General features: G+C 40.1%; 1 protein-coding gene across 2 annotated transcripts in view; it reads right to left on the bottom strand.

Annotated features, from left to right (window-relative positions):
* CLIP4 (CAP-Gly domain containing linker protein family member 4) overlaps window positions 1–13,660 on the bottom strand; it is a gene marked incomplete at both ends in the record, with an annotated part of 43,381 nt that overhangs the window by 9,493 nt on the left and 20,228 nt on the right. Inside the window, 5 exons of one of the 2 annotated variants that reach the window (XM_084234514.1) lie at window positions 1,587–1,710; window positions 5,359–5,493; window positions 8,608–8,751; window positions 9,472–9,561; window positions 10,274–10,414. In XM_084234514.1, the coding sequence (XP_084090640.1) occupies window positions 1,587–1,710; window positions 5,359–5,493; window positions 8,608–8,751; window positions 9,472–9,561; window positions 10,274–10,414 (634 nt within the window). The remainder of the gene's footprint in view (window positions 1–1,586; window positions 1,711–5,358; window positions 5,494–8,607; window positions 8,752–9,471; window positions 9,562–10,273; window positions 10,415–13,660) is intronic. The other variant, XM_084234515.1, reaches the window with a different exon arrangement.

Raw genomic sequence — 13,660 nt, 5'->3', positions numbered from 1 at the left:
AGCTTCATCATCAGGGAAGAGTGTCTCGTCACCGGAGGGGAGAGGGGAAGCCGGCACCACACCCACACGGACAGGGTCATAAACTGTACAGTGTCTCCCATCCTGTTCCTAAGGACCCAGTTCTCTTCCCTAAGAGTCACTTGCTCTCTCCCCTCAGTGGCCTTTCTCACTCTCCCGTCTCCCTTTTAAGAAGGTCTAAAATGCTCCAATCTCACCACTCTTTTGGGTACTCGTTTAAGTAACACTCCCACAGGCATGTAAGATTAGAATTTAGTAAATGTGTATGCCTTTTCTCCTGTTTATCTGTCGCCAGTTTAATTCATCGAAATCCCACCCACCCACCCGCCCACCCAGAGGAAAAGCTTTCTCTACTCTAGGTATATGACTTTAGGTAAGTGACTACCTCTGGCAACGTTCTTTACCTGCAAAATGACAATGATCAGAACACCTTACACCTTGCTGGGTTTGGGAGGGGGGAGGGAATTGATGAGTCGGGCAGTTAAAAGCCATAGTACAGAGCCTGCCACTTACTAAATTCTCAATAAGTTTTGCAGTAGTTATTGCTATTTTCCAGCTTACTTAACCAAATATTTATGAGACTCAAATAAAATAACATTTAATTGACGATACTTTCTAAACAGCAGGGTATGGTATGATAAGTGCTTTTTATCATAATTAAGGAAAAAATATCAATTCTATCACAAAAGAAGGAAATAAAAAAATATACATGTAATTAATCAATAAGAAAAACAGAAAATGACTATAAAAACTGATAGACTTGCCAATCAGAGGCAGCAATTGGCCTGGTTGAAAGAATACCAGACAGAACTCCAAATTTGTGATTACAGATTTATTGCTATGAACATGATTACACCACATATGCTATTTCATATTTAAATATTAGCATCCCATGTCCCAAGCACTGAAAAGTACGCCAAGTTAATTTTTTCAGCACATACATCATTTCAAATAATGATACTTGGGATTTCAAGAGGTCTTGTTTCTGCCCAACTTATTTTTCAAAACCACAGAAAGCTGGCACAAAAGTGTGCTACCTTTAGAAGAAACACTGAGGAGGTATATTACATATAAATCCTTGAAGCTTCACTTCCCCCAAAGATCTACTGCCTATCTATTTTTGAAAACTAAAGAAATCAGAGGAAAAAGCCATTTTGGTTCCATTAGGTTTGTAGGAGAATGAATGGGGTGCCTGCTGGCAGGAAATTTAATGTAGTTAGGATGTGACTGAAGCAATCAGAGAGCATTTTTACTTTTGTTTGCATGACAGATTAAGCTTGCTGCTCTCACTGTTCTTAGCTGCAAACGCCACTTCTAATAGCCTACACATACTCACAGGGTTTGCAAATGAGGAATAAAAGGAGGTTTTTAAAATTGCAAATCCTCAGCAAAGCAAATTTAGCTTTCCATGAGCCCTCTCTCTGAAGAAGGTGGTTGGTTAACCCCTTGAAAGAAGACATGAGCTGTAGTCAGCGCATGTCCCCAGTACAAAACTAGGAACTCTTAACTCGAAACCATCACAAGCACAAAAAGTTCCTGGGAATAAACAGGCATGCCATTTTTCTCACCTTTGTACCCTGGATGGGGGAGCAAATATTCCATATCTTGGAGAACAACTAAAATACTGCACACCTCCAACCGAACCATCGTTCTTGCCATGGGGTTTCTCAAGCTCAATACCATACCAATATCCTAGAACAAGAACATGGGATGGATTAAAATTATCTTCACTTTATCCAAAATTGTTAGGCTGTTACACAAATCCAAAGTCTAAGATGGTTTAACATTTTCACAAATGACCAAAATGATGGATAATCATCATGATCATTAAGCTTTCAAATGATAAAATTATAAAACTTGAAAAGTGAACAGGAAAAACATTTGATAACCCTAATTGCAGAGTAGTACATTAAGGGAGGAAGCTAAAATGCGCAAACACAAATTTGGCAAGGATTAACTATTAGGCGAGTAGTGTCTGACCAAAAATATCTAAAAGCTAATGAATGAGAAGCTGTCTTTAACTTGGTAACAGAGTGCTGCTTAAGTCAGAGAAGTGCAGCATAATATTGAGATGCGTAAGTCATAAAATGAATATGCAATCTTTCTATTTTACTCTCCCAACATTAGAACCACAAAAACAGGTCTTAAATAATTTAAGAAGGACAAAATAACATGGGGAATAAGACTAGACACCGTGGTAACTCTTCATAGTCTTTTTTTTTTTCTATCCAAGATGAAATGAAAAATCATTTTTAAACTAAATGAAAAGATTTAGGTTAGCTAATGAGAAGAATCTCCTAAAAGACTTTTAAGTATTTAAAAGGGCCCACTCAGAAGAAAGCAATAATATTTCCTTTTTCTACAGAGCCTAAAATTAAAATAGTGAGGTTGTTTTTCGTGCAGTAAATATCAAGTGAATGGATACAAACTCCTAGAGTAAGGATTCTCAAATGGTGGGGACCACAAAACCAATTTAAAAAACCCATAGTCCATTCATTTTTTTAAACTTAAAAGGAGAATACAGTAGTAATTGTATTTGGTCCCCCACAATCAGGATCATATAAAAAATTAGGATATTGTGCCTCCCTGGTGGTGCAAAGGGTTGAGCACAGCACTATGAATCTCTCCGCAGCCTCAGCAGCACGAGTTCGATCCCCAGGCAGCCAGAGAGCTACCCACATGGCACAGCAGACCTCTCCTGTCTCGCCCGCTGCTCCCCTCAGCAGTATATTTCAGTCAGTCTACCTGTTCTGTTCCCCACTCTGTCTCTGGTGAATCCTCTCACCCTCCCACGCATCTGGCCTATACCCTGGTTCTTGTATAAATAAATAAATAAATCTTTTTAAAAAATAGGATATAATAGTTATGGAGAAACTTAGTGCAGATCACAAATTCCAAAATGCGAAAATACTGTTTCTTTCTGATTACTAGTTCAATAGGTCAATTATATAACCTCTAAAAAGACAACCAACACGTTCTTCATTTTCTTTCATCTCATGTTCAAGAAATGTTAAGCCCATTTCAAGACACTCAAATTTGGGTTCAAAGACTTGGGCATGATCATCGCCCTTTATACCTTATCAGCCCCACTATGTACACACCTACAGAGTAATGTGTACAAACAGGTTGTGTAGCCACAATAATGCTCTGAAAATAGGTCAGCACATTTCTGAATGTCATTAACCAGGTTAGTCTGGTTGCCAGTGTTACATCTCCAAGTGCTTAGTCACAGTTCTCCAAGTTTTACTTCCTTCTGCTTTTGATGCCTCCCTCTATCATTTTTGCACCTTCCCATTGCCAAATGTTTACCATCTAAATCTTGAAAACATCAGCAAACAGTGTCACAAGTAGCACAGAGACACTATCTCTCCAGGTATCTACAGGCACAGATACCTTCCCATTGAAATGGCCATTTTCTTTCAGCAGCACTGATAAAAATGCTTAAGAGCTAGATAGGACCTCTCTTTGGTCTAGGTCTTATAATCACCAAAAAGCCTCTTTATTACTATTCTACAGAAATGGTCAATCTAATTTTGCTCTCACCAGAAATATGCTCCTATTCTCTAAAAGGGCAGAATGACTTTAACAAAGCTTCCAACTTTTATTATGTTTGCTTATTACTTCCCAAATTTCTAAATGCTTCACACTAGCAACTGAAAAATTAAAAGTCTATCTAAAATGATGACAAATCAAACATCCTAGCCTTGTCTACTACAGTCAGAGACAGGAACTCAAAAGCTACGGCGACTGTGAAAAACCACCTACCTTCGGGATTCCTAAGTTTTAACTACAAGAATTTTATCAAGAATCACCTAACTAAGCACAGTGGCTACCTGGAGACCCAAGAGAGACATGAACGACAAAACACAACCCTCCGAAGTCATGTAGTCGGGCTGCAATTACAAGTGTTCATGAAACAAAGATGTGTTGGGAGGCAGGTCTCCGTGTTTGGGTGTCTGCAGACAGGTGCTGTCTTCTCATGGATGTTTGAGGCGAGGACAGCGTGGGAGGACAGAGACCGTCTCCAGCATCACAAAACAGCACTAACCATGTTTATGGTCCAGCAGAGGTTCAGATTCCTTACTCTCAGGGCTCCTCTGCGCAGCATGACCCGCAGTGCACTGGCGTCACCTGGCCTGCTCTGTCACAACTTCTGGGAACCAGGGCTCAGCTAACCAATGCAGGAAAATGCTGATCCTCTGGGCACTGCTGTTGCTCTGAACACCACTGTCCTCTGTCTCTGACCCAGGAGCCCACGACCGAGTGGCAGCATCCAGGAAGCTACAGCAATTAAACTTCCTCCTTGCAACTCAGGCAGGATCTCAGATCCCTCACAGTTCTTGACAGATTGCTAGAGACCTTTTAAAAGTCAGTGATTGAGGTAACCGTTTCCTAAAATGCTGCAATGCCACCATGTGTCAAAATAGCATATTGCTGTTTAAAACATATAAACATGGCTTCATTCAACTGTTTTCTATTTGAAGGCATCATCACTGAAAATGCAGAAGGAAGACCATCTTTACTTTCAGAAACCCAGCATTAAGTCTAGAATGGAATGAATACATAAGCAGTACTTTTTTTTTTTTTTTTTTTTTTTATAGAGGCATGTTTTATTTATTTATTTGTTTGTTTGTTTGTTCGTTTATACATGCACTGGGTACAGTCAGAAGCACGGGAGGGTGAGAGAATTCACCAGAGCCAGAGCGGGGAGCAGAGCAGGCAGAAGGACCGAAGTACACTGCTGAGGGGAGCAGCGGGCGGCAGGAGAGGTCTGCGCGCCATGCGGGACCCCCCTCCGGTGGCCGGGGAGCAGCCGGGGATCGAACCGGCACAGCAGAGGCCGCGGGCAGCTTCGCAACCCAGCGCTCAACCACTGCGCCACCGGGGAAGCCCCATAAGCAGTACTTTTAAGGCCCCAGGGTCAAGAGCCTCCTCACTTTCCTCTGAACCCTTTTGTGTGCTTTTCTCACCAAGTCCCCCGCCCCCCCCCCATAAACACTATACACAGTTAACTCATTAGCTACTCATTTGAAAGATTATGCTTGAAGCAAAAATCTAATCCTGACATGTTTTCCCTGTCATTTAGCACATTTGGCAATCAATGGAGTAAAACTGGAGAGTAACAACAAATTTAATACTAGACAATTCAAAACACAATGGCAAGAAAATTCTGTGAGTAAAAGTCAACCTGACTAAAAACAGACTGAGTTTTATTCATTAACCATCCACAACAACTGTTGATGAAGATTGCTTTATAATTAAATTGTATTTACGTGTACAATGTGAAATCTGTCGCAGCCTAAAGAATTCAAATTGAGCAAAGAATACACAGATGAATACCTGGAGCAAAGTTTGTTGTCCCAAAAAACTTAATGGTGCCGATTCTCTGGCCTACCACCAACACTCTGTCTCCAACGTGGAGTTCTCCCTCTCCGCGGGAATTATTTGCTATAGATGTTGCTGAGGAATTCAAACCTGTTTCATTGGTTGCAGGGGGAGGGGAAAGGGAAAAGAGAAAAAAAAGGAAAAAAAAAAGCAAATGGGAAAAGAAGACCTCAAAAAGCACATTAACCAAAAAAATCACTATGTGTTTTAACCAGCTTTGTGAGCTAGAGATTTCAACCTTTGATGCCTTTCACTGCATACACCATCCACCGTGTGTTTCCCACGTGTGAGATCAAGCTACTCAAGCTAAATCTGAAAGGTTTCCTGAGATAATTGGGAATGTCACACCCTCCATTCCTGGTACACTAACTCTCGGGCTGGCCCTGGGGCACTCTCTCTAGAACAGAGGTCAGCAAGCTCTCTGTAAAAGTCTGGAAAGCAACTGTTCTAGGTTTTGCAAGCCACACCATCCGTCATAACCACTGAGCCCTGCTGCTGTAATAAGCAGACACAAAGAGGGCATGGCATGGTTCTATTTAACTTTACTTACAAAAATAGGTGGTAATGCACAGCTGGCCTATGGGCTACATAGCCTGTCACTCCCTGGCCTAGGGAAGCTAGTTGTTCACTGGGGATACATCATACTCCCACCTCTCTCTTCACTGAAGAGATCTCAGGCACCCAGAAATACAACTACCAGCATACCATGAACCTGGCCTCCCGCTGGGGGCAGTGCTGCTGGGATCTAGGGGCAAAGTTAAGTGGCCACTCCTGCCTTACAACCAAACACACCCGTGCGTGCTTGGACTCCCTTGCTTTCTCGGCTCTGACCTGCACCCTGGTAAAGGTGGAGGAGGAGACACATGGGAGAAGACACATGGAGCAGAGATGTGTGGAGACACTTGGAAGGAATACTTGAGGAGACATGTGGGTGAAAGACACATAGGGAGAATGCCCCAGTCCTTGGCAGAGATGATGGCAGCAGTGGCTACCTGGGGAGGCTGAGAGAGCTGTACGGGAGGACAAGCCACTCTGTCATAAAGGGCAAGAAACTACAACATGGCAACAGAAGAGGAGCATAACCGTGGAGGAGGAGGAGGATCTGGACAGAGTGCTGTGGCAGGAAGCCCTGAGCCTCGGAATGATGGATGTTCACAGGACTCCACGGTTTACAAAACGCTTTCATGAGAATTATAAGTACAGGTCAGACAGAAGCTCAGGGAGTCACAGAGGCCTGGTGTTCAGAGAGCGGGTGGCACCTGGATTAACATTCAGACCCGGAGCCAGAACTCCTCAGGCCTGTCCCCAGGGCATCCGCAGACAGGTGACCCAGGACTGCACGTTCAACAAAGGGGCACAATGAAGCTGAGAACTCAGACTTCCTTCCCTGCCTGGCTCCTTCCCCTAACCCATTCCTTCAGCCCCTCTTCTATTCTCTATCCCAAACTTCCACCCTCTCCTGTCCACATCTCCCTCAAATGCCAGTCTAAAGGCAAAGTGGAATACCTACTCACACAAGAAAACCATCTTAAAGAAATGCGTCTGGGGCTCCACACACGCATTTCCTCTCACGTACCTTCTGTTCCCCCTGCCCTTCTCAGAGGCCTCCTCGGCACTCTAATTGATAACTCTCTGCATCTTTACTATGGCAGGTCAACAAACCCCTCGAATTTATTAAATGGAAAAAAAGGTAAACGTACAGGTACACTAGAACTACTGCTCAGAAAGGATAAAAAGGTAATGCCAAACCCACATAAAAATCTTCCAATCAAGTATGTGTCAAAAGCCCAGACTCCAAATGAAGGAGGCCTTACACGGCTGCTGCATCCCTGCCCCTTCCCACCCCTGCTCCCCACGGCACTAGGGGCAAGCTGGGGCAGGAGAGGGAGCTAGTCAGAAAATAAATATTCTAGGTAAACAACTTCTGGCAAACCTTCTAGCTTCCATACTTTTAGGGTTTTTTTAAGAGAAAAAAAATGTTGTCATGAACATTTTCTATATTAAATATTGGTTCAACATGACTATTAAAAGTATTGGGGAAAGAATCTGGTTTTTATTATGAGGTTCATTAGAAGCAGTTTATGTCAAAATGGTGTCATTTTCTTTCTGGACAAGTTTATTACGTAAATAAGAGAACTGCAATAAATTCAACATGTTGCTTTCAACAAGAAATCTGATAATGTGCTTGATATCTCCTTCCATATAACTGCAGCATGTGGACAATGAATGGGATTATGTGGACCTTATGGCTAGTTTAAGCCAGGCTGGGAGTGTCTCTGACTCTCCCCTAACTAGTGCTAAACAATGACTTGGGTAAAAAGCTGAGGCATGTTTTTCAAATATGAAAATGACACAAAGGTGTGTGAAAAAACTAGGCAAGATGCAGGAACAAAATTCAGATCAGAGGAAACTCCTAAGATTAAACTAAGTGAAAATAAATGTAAAGTCCTCCACTAAAACACAAAATGAAGAGACCTCACGTGAAGCTCCACTGGAGCCAATAAGACAGTGCGGTCCCCAAATAGCCTGGGTGGCCATAGACTGGTCTTGTAATAATGATGGGCAGCTATCAGCCGGCCATGAGGGGGCTGGAGACCATGGGGATAAGAAAAAGAGGCGGGCCCTTGGCAGGGAGCTGGAATGTGACAGCGTCAGGGACAGCCTCCGGCAGACCTGAGGGCAAGCCAGCGTGCCACGCACAGTGTGACTGTGCAGCAGGACTCACATTCCTCAGCCTCGGCTCCTTACTCATAAAATGAGATTGACCATAATAGGCTTAATTTTGAGAATTAATGAAATAAGGTGTGTAAAGTACCGAGAAGACTAAGTCTACAATACAGGTTAGTTAGTATTCTTGGGTTTAGATTAGAAATGAGATTAAACCATAAAGAACGAGAACAATGGTACAGTTTCCAAGCATCAGAGGTGCAATCATGAATTTCTAAAATGAACCTTAAAGGATCGGAGGACTCAGATACAGGGGGAGAGAATAAGTTAATTGAGACAAGAAAATGGCAGAGAGCTCCAGGGAAGGCTGACATGAGGGCAACAGTGGGGGGGCAGTAGGGGGCAGGGAGGAGTACAAGTAGTTCAAGCTGAATGAAATAAAGGGATCCTTCTATACATTTAAAAAGAGCAAATCTACTTACAAACAAACCAAGATAAAAAACACCAAGAAAGCCTGGTTGAAAAAGCCATAGATACCAGCACTGGCTCGAGATGAAACAGAGGAGCTTTTGCTCATCGTCTTCTTGTTATTGCTACTTGCATTCGGCTTCTTGGGGTGGCTCTGTTTGTGTTCCAAGGAAGATGTAGAGGAGGAGCTGCTGATGGATCCGAGCAGTGTAACTAAACCAAGGAAAGGAAAAGGCGCCATCAGAGGAGGGGGAAGAGCTGCACCAATGACAGGTTTCCAGGTAAACCCTCTGAAAAGCTCCCTCTGGCGTCCTCAGATATGGACTGTCTAGAGCTAAGTTGAATGTCTGATTGCACCCAAATATATCACAGTTCGTACACACAAGATTTTATAGCACAAACAATTGTGTTTTGAGGAGTCACACTATATGGTGACAATCTTACCTAAGAGAGTATTGTCACATCAATTAATTTAAACTACCTACTCACCACCACTGTCTCTCACCTCTTTAGATGACAGTAGATCCCATCTTAATTATACAAAAATTGTTAATAGGTCTTTAGTAACAAAAGTTTAATATTAACATGCTTTGATTGTCCTGAAAGCAAGCAGGTGTACTTTTGAATAATCAAGGATTTGACAGTCAAAGCAACTTTAAACATTGTTATCAAGTCATCTGCACTACAGATTTCATTTTAGTGTTTCAACTTTTCATCCACATACTAAAAATCATAGTACAATACTTTACAGAAAGAGCCAGGTACAAATGTGTGTGCTTCACTATGAGCTGCTGAAGGGATTTTCAAGGGTAATGTTTACCATAATGATTTGTCCCTTACAAATTTCAAAACTTAGACCCCACATAAACTATATCATTATTATTTTAAAATTCCATCGGTAAATTAAATCTTGAGAATAGAAGATTATATTACCATCTTTCTCTGCTACAGTTTTCAATTCTCCACCAGGAGGCAATGGAAGTGTGGATTCAGAAGTACTATCTTTTTTGGATGTCATTAACCCTAGGACACAGATAAAAAACATTTTCAGCAAATGAATTTTTTTTAACGTTAAACATCAGAGTGTATTTGCTATTTAAAAAGCTGACATTCCTCATCATCTAAACCTTATCCACTCTGAGAACATGCTGGAAGAGAAACTCACAGAGAGCAGGGCCCAATATTTCATCATTCAAATGCAAAAGAAAAGAACACTCTCAGCCCATATGAAAACCTCAATTTCCCCAAATCAGACTAAAGAATCTTTGAAGCCTATTTAACAATTAGCTAAGGAATTCTAAATAATACAGAAACCATTTCAAGGTTGCCTGATTGTTTGATCCTAATGTTTGATCCTTAACTCACCAGTGTGTTTGCACGATGCTTATAGGTAAAGCTAGCCTAATACAGCTGAACTATGACTGTGCACACTCAGTTGGATGTGCAACCAGATGTGGTTTCATTGGTGTGTATGTTCTAATCATATAGCAGATTTTATTTTTAGATACTGGATTTAGGGCATGGCTTTTACAACAAAGCAGAAACACTTTTACCAAATATTAAAATCATAAACTATGACTGAGGTTTAAAAACAGGATGCAGGTTTTGTTAAATTTATTCAATTCAGTTTTTACTGGTTAGCTTATAAAAAGGATGAAGCAATCAAAATATAATGAATCCCACAAATAACATAAGAAAAGCTGAAGAAAATACTGAACTTTCTGGTTTGACCTACCAGTATTTACTTTCGATGTTACATGCGCTACATCAATTTTCTGGGACCGTATGAGAGGAGCAGCTTTTGTAGACGAAGTGTGTACTATATTCTTCCTTCGATCTTTTGCTTTACTTATCTTTGAGAGAGGTGCAAATATGCCTGAGAGAGAAGGCACAAGCTAGTTAGTGGTAAGTAACTAAAAGCATTTCAAATCAAAAGGCAAGCATGACTCATTAGTAATGTAAATCTCTAAGCTTTTTTTTTTTTTTTTTTTTTTTTTTGGTGCTTGCTAGATGTCCCATAATTAGAGCCAGTACTTGCCCTCAAATAGCTCATAAGCTAGTTGTCAAGACTAGCAAGAACCACAGAAAATATGCATAGTCAGTTATTTTTTTTTTTTTAAGACTACAAGCAATTCTTTAAGATTTATTTATTTATTTATACAAGCACTGGATACAGTCAGAAGCAGGGGAGTGTGAGAGAACTCACCAGAGCCAGAGCGGGGAACAGAGCAGGCAGAAGGACCAAAGTACACCGCTGAGAGGAGCAGCGGGCGGCAGGAGAGGTCCGCGAGCCATGTGGGACCCTCCCTGGTGGCCGGGGAGCAGCCGGGGATCGAACCGGCGCTGCAGAGGCTGCGGGCAGCTTCGCAACCCAGTGCTCAACCACTGTGCCACCGGGAAGGCCCCATAGTCAGTTATTAAGTGAAATTCAGGGGGGAAGGGAATGAATAAAGGTAATAGTTTTCGGTTAGAATTATTTCCAACTAAGCTACTGACAAATGATAGTACAGTATTCTAGGCAGTATAAAAACTATTCCTCTATGTCACTTTTGCTACATCTCCTTAAGATTGACAGTTTTCTCACATTATAGTTGTTTATGTCCATGTTCTAGGTCTCCTCCAAACCGAACACCTTCAAAAGACAAAATTCTGACAATCAGAAATAATGCAATGTGTTGGGGAGGAGAGGCGGCAACATCTGGAGGCGGGGGCTTGGGGGAAGGAATGCCTGCCTGCAGTGCTTGGAGTATAAAATTCCATTTAAAAAGAGTTTACCCAGGGAATAAAATACCCTGCATAACTAAGTATACACACAAATATGGACAATAAATATCGAGATTATATTGCTAGGACATTAAAATAAAGTCATAATATGTATGAGTATTTGCAACCTAACAAGGACAAATTATAACTAAAATGTAACATTTTAAAAAGAACTTAATAGGTTTGTAGAAATGCTCAAGACTACAAAAAATGATTGATTTGCTAAAAGCTAAAAAAGTGCCAACTATATTACTTCCCTGCTAATCCTGAAATTCTTTTCTCCCTTGTCCTCTGTAACATTTGATTCTGATTTTCCTATCTCTTCTGACTTACCCACAATGTTCTCTCTTTGGTCTCCTGCCTATCAAATTTCTTGGACTTTCTATTCTTTTTTCCAAATTATTTCCTTACCACCCCCCCACTCTCTCACACACACACACACACACACCCACACACACACGACCCTGATGATGATTATATCCTGTGTTGCCAAAGATTTGAAGAAAGTATTTTATATTCTGGAAACATAAATTTGTACAATCTTACTGAAAGATTAAAAATCTGAACTAAATTCACTTTATGGAATTACAAGGAAATACTCTATTGTGCACAAAGGTTACAAGATTGTGTTTATATATTGTTAAGACAGGTTTCAAGAACAAAAACAATTTCTAGTTTACTATGACCCAATCACACTTTCAGAATATTGATAAAATAATCCAAATAGAAAAAAAGACTATATTCTTGGATGTGTCATTACTGCAATATTATTTCTTATTAAGAGAAAACTAACTGGCAGCAGAATGAATGAATCTACTATATGTGTGAACTACTATAGCTCCATTCATAAGGAAAACGATAAAGATCATGTAGAAATATAGAAAAATATGAAAATAAATCAAGAAAATAAAAATCAAGTTAAATATTTGGTAACATAATTGTATCTGTAAAAATTGTGTGTCAAATATTATAAAAAATTGAAAACTACAACATTTATGATAGTCACAGTATGAGTTATTTTTTAAATATTTTACATCAATTTTTGAAATTTTGTGTTGAAGTCATTGTGTCGACTTTTTTTTCTTAATTTGAGGAAAATTGTGATTTTCCTTTCAAAGTTTCACTTAAAAAATGCCATGTGATATTAAAAAAACTAGCAACAACAAATGTTGGCGAGGGTGTGGAGAAAAAGGAACTCTTCTGCACTGTTGGTGGGAGTGCAAACTGGTCCAACCACTGTGGAAAGCTGTGTGGAGATTTCTGGACCTACTAAACATAGAGCTTCCATATGATCCAGCAATTCCACTCCTAGGTATTTACCCAAAGGACACAGAAACATCAATTCCAAAGAACACCTGCACCCCTATGTTTATAGCAGCACTGTTTACAATAGCTAAGCTTTGGAAACAACCCAAATGCCCAAAAATAGATGACTGGATCAAGAAGATGTGGTACATATATACCATGGAATATTACTCAGCATTCAAAAAAGATAAACACATGCAATTTGCAGCAACATGGATGGCGCTGGAAGGGATCATGCTCAGCGAAATAAGCCAAAAAGAAAAAGAAAAATACCGGATGGTCTCACTCATAGCAGGAATCTAGAAAACTTAAATAAGGGACCAGGAAAATGAATAACTATAAGATAGTGAAAATCAAAATCAACAAAAAACTATGAACCAGAGACACTTTTAGGGGGGCGGGGGCGGGAGGGGAGGGATTGGGGTCAGAATGGGGGGGCTGCAATTGTATGGGGAATATAACAATAAAATTTATTTAAAAAAAAAAAAAAAGATAAGATAATGTAAAATAAAGGAGAACTGTTTAAAAAAAAATAAAAACTTTCCCAATGCAAAAAAAAAAAAAAAAAAAAAAAATGCCATGTGATAAAGTATATTTGTTTAAAATAAGAATTAAATATTTAATCAATGACTTTAAATGATTTCTACAGCAGTAAATCCTCACCTCTACAGTTTTCATTCTTCTTGCTTTTTCAAATTCACCAAATCATTTTGGAGAACCAAAACTAAATTGAAAGCAGTGACTTGACACAAAGCCCAAAGAATACACAGCATATGGGCTAACTTTCTTAATTAGTAACTCACACTAATCAAAGTTCTGATGGCATTTCCTCAGATCTTGACATATAAAGCTTCAGTAAAAATAAACACATGAAAAGGATTATTTTAAAATGGAAGAAGAGTAACAAATTTCCAGATAAACATGACCCATTTTGTTTAACCATGACTCTTCCCAAAATGCCATTAAAATATATGTAATTGAATATATATATGTAATTGACATGTATGTTTAACCCCAATTCCTCCCCAAGGAATTGGTCAGGAAAGGGTGAGCA

The sequence above is a fragment of the Talpa europaea genome (assembly GCF_964194135.1).
Source record: "Talpa europaea genome assembly, chromosome: 6".
Lineage (NCBI taxonomy): Eukaryota > Metazoa > Chordata > Mammalia > Eulipotyphla > Talpidae > Talpa > Talpa europaea.
Note: the sequence above shows the minus strand (reverse complement) of the source record. Positions and strands in the feature narration are given on the sequence as shown.